Source organism: Alexandromys fortis, unplaced genomic scaffold, assembly GCF_014885135.2.
Source record: "Alexandromys fortis isolate MF-2015 unplaced genomic scaffold, M_Fortis_MF-2015_v1.1 scaffold_128, whole genome shotgun sequence".
NCBI classification, from domain to species: Eukaryota; Metazoa; Chordata; class Mammalia; order Rodentia; family Cricetidae; genus Alexandromys; species Alexandromys fortis.
Genome location: NW_026068012.1, coordinates 2686719 through 2692599, shown reverse-complemented (window position 1 = coordinate 2692599; position 5881 = coordinate 2686719). Strand labels below are relative to the sequence as shown.

Below are 5881 nucleotides of genomic sequence, written 5' to 3'. Positions count from 1 at the left end.
CCTCTGTTCGGCACAGAAGGGTAGCACTGGCGATGACATCCAGGAGCATTGTGGTGTGAGAAGGGTCTGAGACCCCGTGTGGGTAACGCCCTGAGCATCTGTTTTTAGCTTCATTTCTGTTACTGTGATAGATACCTGACTAAAAGCAGCTCCAGGAATAGGGGTTTCATCGGATCACAATGCCAGGTGTAGTCTGTTCTTGCAGGGAAGTCAAGGCAGGAACTTAAAGCAGTGGGGCACATCCATGGTCCCAACAGAGAGAGGAAAATACATGGACCCTTGCTTGCCCTCAGCTGGCTTCCTCCTCCCGTACTGCTCAGGACACTCTGCCTAGGGAACAGTGTCACCTACAGTGGACTGAGTCTTCCTATATCAATGGAAAATAAAGAGATATTTCTCATTAAAACCCTCTGTAGTGTGATTGTATGTTGTGTCAGGATAACAGTCATAACCTCCCAGCACAGCATTTGAACTGCAGGCATCAGGAGCTGATCCCCATGACCCCTGCATAGAGGTAGTAGAATGCATGAGGCAAAACACTCACCAGGGGCTGGGGAGAGCTTGTATGCAGTCACAGGCTTCATCCCCAGCACCAAAACCCCAAAATGATACGCACCAAAAAAAAGACATTTGGCCACAGAATCCATCTTTCTACTTATATTTGAAATGACTGTGCCTGGTTATTAGAGAATGCTGCTGGGGCACTTTCAGTCTTCACCTCCAGGAACAATCTAAGGCCATCTGTGAGGATCTGTCTTTTCCTGAGAGTTAGGCTAAAAGGCAGGAGACACCTGAGGCAACGAATTTTTCCAACAAATTCTCAGCCAAATGAAAGCACCATACAAAACATAGAGGTGTGAATGAGAGTTTACTTCTAATTCGCCTTTTCCAGTGTTCACACACAGTTTACATCCTGGAGAGCCATAGAGAAATAAAAATAAGCAAAGAGCCTGGGAGGTCAGTATTTGCAGGAGCCTTTGCAAAGATTATATTTGTTTACATTTTATTTATTTATGTGTGTTCATGCACATGTGTGCAGGCCCACTATGAGCTTGTGAAACTCAGTTGTCTTATTTAACCATGCAGGTCTCAAGGACTGAATTGTACTTGCTAGAGTAATTGGGCAGCAAATACCTTAACACACTGAACCATCTTACCCAGACCAGAAGGGACTCCCAAGCTAACATGATGCAGCAGCTTGGCTGGTATCAGAGACCTCCTTTGGGAAGTCCCCTCAGACTTACAAGACTCTCCCCCACCACCATACCAAGCCATAGTCCCGAAGAGGAAGCATCCTGTCTACCAGGAGAGTCCCAGCCTAGAGAAGGCTAAGATGCCAGTCCTAATGTGATGAATATAGAAAATTCATTTTTAATTTTAAAAATGTAGTATGAGAAAGCTAATGCTTCCAAATGGAGGGATGGAGAAGATCTAAGCAACATCTCATCTTTTAAGTGATGCCCAACAGCTGCCTTATTCAATTTGGCTTGTGAATTAGTCAGTCTGGAATGAGGCTGCAGACTCAGTGGGGAAACCAGACGATGCCTGAAGCCTGGCTTTTTTCTTTCAAAACAGCATCCTGAGGGCAGTGATGGACACTCTAGTGCGACCACTGGTGCAGCTGTGATGGTAAAAGCTATACTCCATCAGCAGGGTGGTGGGTGTGTTTCACTTCTGCCTGGAGGCTGGAGGTCAGTAACCCTCTGGGTGTGCAACTGTGAGCCACTCCTTCAGCTCATGTCCCCACCATAGCACACCTGGCCTCGTGACAAAGTGCAGCTGATTGTGCAAAAGAGAGATCAAGGCAATCTCGCACTCAAAAGAAAAGATTAGAGGCACTTGCTATGTCTCTTCCCAAGTAATAAAACTAGCCTGCTGCCTGCATGTAGACACCTGGATCTGCTGTGTGTGCATGTGCAAAATGCACATGACCTCATGATAAAGCTAGTCTAAATGGGAGGTTTGTGAGAATTCCACGGAAGGCCCCAGGGCCATGTGAGTTTCAGGGAGAACCATGAAGAAGTAGACCAACACTCTAGCCAACTGATGTAGAAGGGTCTTTATCTATCTGTTGTTTCATTGGTTGATTAATAAAGAAAACTGTGCCTGGCTGCCCTTGAGTTTGAACTTAGAGATCTGAAGTGCTCCAGAGCTGCAACTGATCACCATCAATCCATCAACCATCTGCAGCAGAGACAAGGTGTTCCAAAAGGCTCAGAGGAGACATCACCCTCATTAGGATTTCAGCAGTGTGGTGTGATCAGCCTATATAGAAAAACTCACCAATGTCTTCTCAGGGTGATTTATATGGTCAGATAACCCAGTTTCCTTCTAGCATGGAGGTGAGCTAGTGTCTGCATGTGGGCATGTCTCGGGTTGAAGATGCATTGAGTAAGCAGTAGCTAAAAGACTCAATGCATAGCTACATGATTTAAGTGAGGGGAGAGGGCTGAGAAAGCTGGTTCATCACAGACATAGCATTTAAAAATAGAAGGATTTGGAAGAGAGGGACAGAGGACAAGGTCCTGAAGGATGCTAGTTTGCTTTAAGACACCCACCCTAAGCTTCTTCCACCACTGCCCTCAGTAAAGGGCTGATGTGGGAGTGACTTCTTTCTAATCTGTTGCTTTCATTGGTTAATTAATAAAAAAAACTGCCTTGGCCCATTTGATAGGCCAGCCCTTAGGTAGGAGGAGTAGGCAGAACAGAATGCTGGGAGAAAGAAGCCGAGTCAGACAGTCGCCATGATTCTCTCACTCCAGACAGATGCAGGTTAAGATCTTTCCTGGTAAGCCAGCTCATGGTGCTACACAGAATATTAGAAATGGGTTGCATCAATATGTAAGAGCTAGCCAATAAGAGGCTGGAACTAATGGGCCAGGCAGTGTTTAAAAGAATGCAGATTCCGTGTAATTATTTCGGGTAAAGCTAGCAGGGTAGCTGGGCATAGCCCCGCTGCTCCTTCAACAGAGGGCCACCAACTGAATTCTCATTCCTGCTCTATCTGCAGACTGGGAGTCTTTGGACAAGTAATTGGCTGTGGCTACTGGTTCCTAACCTATAAAATGGTAATGATCACATCCATGACTTCATATGCATAGAGAACCCTGATATGAGCAGATGAGGGCATGTCTCAAACCTTGAGAACATAGTGCAAAAGCCTGACAGATGAGATCTGTTATTGCTCTGGATACCAAGTGGGAAAAAGTCTTGACTTCTGTGTGTGTGTATGTGTGTGTGTGTGTGTGTGTACATCCACTCTATCATATGGAGGGCATTGAGAACAGCACTCTTTGCCTTCCTCCTCCTTTTCTCCCTAACCCGGACAGTTCCCAACAAGGCCATCCCAGATCTTCCCAAAGTATCACCAAAGGTTATTGGAAGTTTGTACTGTGGATACCATCAACATTAAGAAGGGCAATGCTTTTTCTGAGAGCTTTCCAGTATCTGCCAGTAAGAGAGTAAGTTGCGGGGTGTCAGAGAATGGCAGGTCACAATTTTACGAAAGCGGCACACGGAGAAGTATAAGCCACCTGGGAAAAAGGTTGGTTCGGTGTGGAGTTCCTCAGGCCGGATCTTCAGCTTGGCCAGGCAAAGCCCGACAAACACATCCTCCAGCTTGAGGAATGGAATACTCTCTGAGATATTGTATACTTTGCTGGCCACATCACTAGAAAAGACATAACCAGTACCAGAACAAAAAGGTGGGTACCTGTCCCAGGGATATTCAAATTTACTCACAAACCACTTGCTGATTGTCTCCCTGATGGGAGGGCTATGGGCCATTATGTAGCCCGTGAAGAAACTGGAGGTTTTGTTTTTCTTCAGCAGCAGGTCAGTCAGATAGCCAACATTCACAAACATGTCTGAGTCTGTCTTCATCACAAAAGCTGCCTGCGGACAAAAGTGGTGGACCCATTCCATGCCCATCAATGTCTTCAGGGTCAAGTTGTAATAGTCATCCTTGAAATCCTTCTGGATGATGTCACGGTGCTGCTTGCCTTCCTGGGCTGTGGCATTCATCTCATTGGTGCTGTCTGAGGCCCCCAGGAGGAAGAGGGTCTTCACATGCTGCCCGTGCACCTCTGTTTCTTTCCCCCATGTCTTGCGGATGGCCATGCGAGCCTCCAGCTGTTTGTGGGAGGAAGTCACCAGCAGCACAAGGAAAGGTGGCTTCTGCTTGCAGTCTATATCTGGAAGCTGGAGGAACTTCCCATGACCTTTCTTGAGAACTAGGGGCAGTGTCTTGAAAGGTTCCATGCTGAAGTACAAGCAAAGAGCACCCATTGTCAGAATGAAAGCATAAACCAGCCTCATCTTCATGAAGTCCATCTGAAAGAACAAAGACAATCTGCCAAGTCTCCCGAGAGAGGGTGGAGTAACAGATACACAAACATATGGAAATTAGATGGCTTTTTTCTGGTGTTCCAAACTTAGCACCAGGGCCAGAATTTATACTTTATTAAGTATTAACAGAGAAGTATTTGATAGTTCCCAACACAGGGCTATAGAGACTGCTCATGGTTACGAGCACTTCCTGCCAACAACCACCTGTATGTGCTGTTCCAGTGGATCTGATGCCCTCTTCTGGCCTCTGTGGGCACTGCATACATGTGGTGCACAGACAAACATGCAGGCAAAATTCCCATGTACGTAAACTAAAAACTTAAATTTTACCCAAAAAGTATCAAACAAAGGGAAAATAGAGGTTAAGGAAATGGAACTGTGAATCTGTGTAAACAGTACACATTATATATGCATACTACATTATACCAAACTGCACGTATATAAATTTAAAAATTAAATTTTAAAAAATATGAGTTGATGTGCCAGGTATGGGGGATAGATGAAGAGATCTACAGTTTAGAAAACTCTGTAGGGGCTGGAAAGATGGTTCTGAAGTTAAGAGCACTGGTTGCTCTTCCAGAGATTCCAATTTTAGCTCCCAGCAACTACATGGTGGCTCAAAGCCATCTGTAATGACATCTGATGCCCTCCTCTGGCATTCAGGCATCCATACATAGCACTTACAGAAAATGTGAAAAAGAAAAAAAGAAAAATCTGGAATCTTTCAGCACACAGAAAAGGAGGCCATGCCACAACAATGTAGCACACAGGAGAGCCTGCCATGCTGTCCCCTAGTGCCACGCTGACAGCCTTAGGATTCTAGATGTTGGTCCCACCTCTGGGAACTGGCATCCCTTCACTGATGGGATAGTCAGACTCCTTGTCCTTCAGTATATGAGATCAGATCTCCAAACAGATCCTCAGCTCTGACCTCTGGTGACTCCATGACTAAGAATTTCACAATGCAGCTTAACAGTCTGTAGGTCTGACACCTGTGCTTTCTGTGTACAAGCACAGGACTGGCCACAGATATCACTGAACTAACTAAGCATGCTCAAAAAAGTGACTCTTAACACTTTGAGTTCCTGGCAGGCTCATGTGAACTCTAGGTCTGCAGCTGACAGTGCTGTTGGAAAATGTTGTAGAACACTTTATGAGATGGGCCTGAGCTACAAGAAGTTACTCCTGTAGGATGAGTGTTGAGTTTATGGCACCATCCACTTCATGTCCTCTCTCTGCCTCCTAATCTACAAGTTATGAGTAATAATGCTGCTACCACAGCTACAAACTGCCCCCAGTGGTGTGTATGTATTCCTGCTGCAAAGGAGAATCACCTCGATTCAGGATCCAAAGTAAATACCCACATAAGTCATTTCTCTTTAGGTATTTGGTCATAGCAATGAGAAAAGTAATGAACACAAAAGTACCTCTGGTTTTCTGATTTGCACAATTACCTTGAAACTCTAGAAAACCTGGAGTTTGGTAAGTTTGAGATCTCTTGTGTTAGTGTTGTAACACTGAGAAAGAAAGACAC

At 45.3% G+C, this 5881-nt stretch overlaps 1 protein-coding gene across 1 annotated transcript; it reads right to left on the bottom strand.

The window, feature by feature from the left end:
- Window positions 1-3408: 3408 nt before the first annotated feature.
- Window positions 3409-4338, bottom strand: LOC126513668 (beta-1,3-galactosyltransferase 5-like). Its single transcript, XM_050162163.1, has one exon. It carries the CDS (start codon window positions 4330-4332, stop codon window positions 3409-3411), a length of 924 nt encoding a protein of 307 aa, XP_050018120.1. The 5' UTR covers window positions 4333-4338.
- Between the last annotated feature and the right edge of the window lie 1543 nt (window positions 4339-5881).

Excerpts from the sequence above, each read along its gene's own strand:
- LOC126513668 (XM_050162163.1), bottom strand. The coding sequence starts at position 4,332 with ATGGACTTCATGAAGATGAGGCTGGTTTATGCTTTCATTCTGACAATG.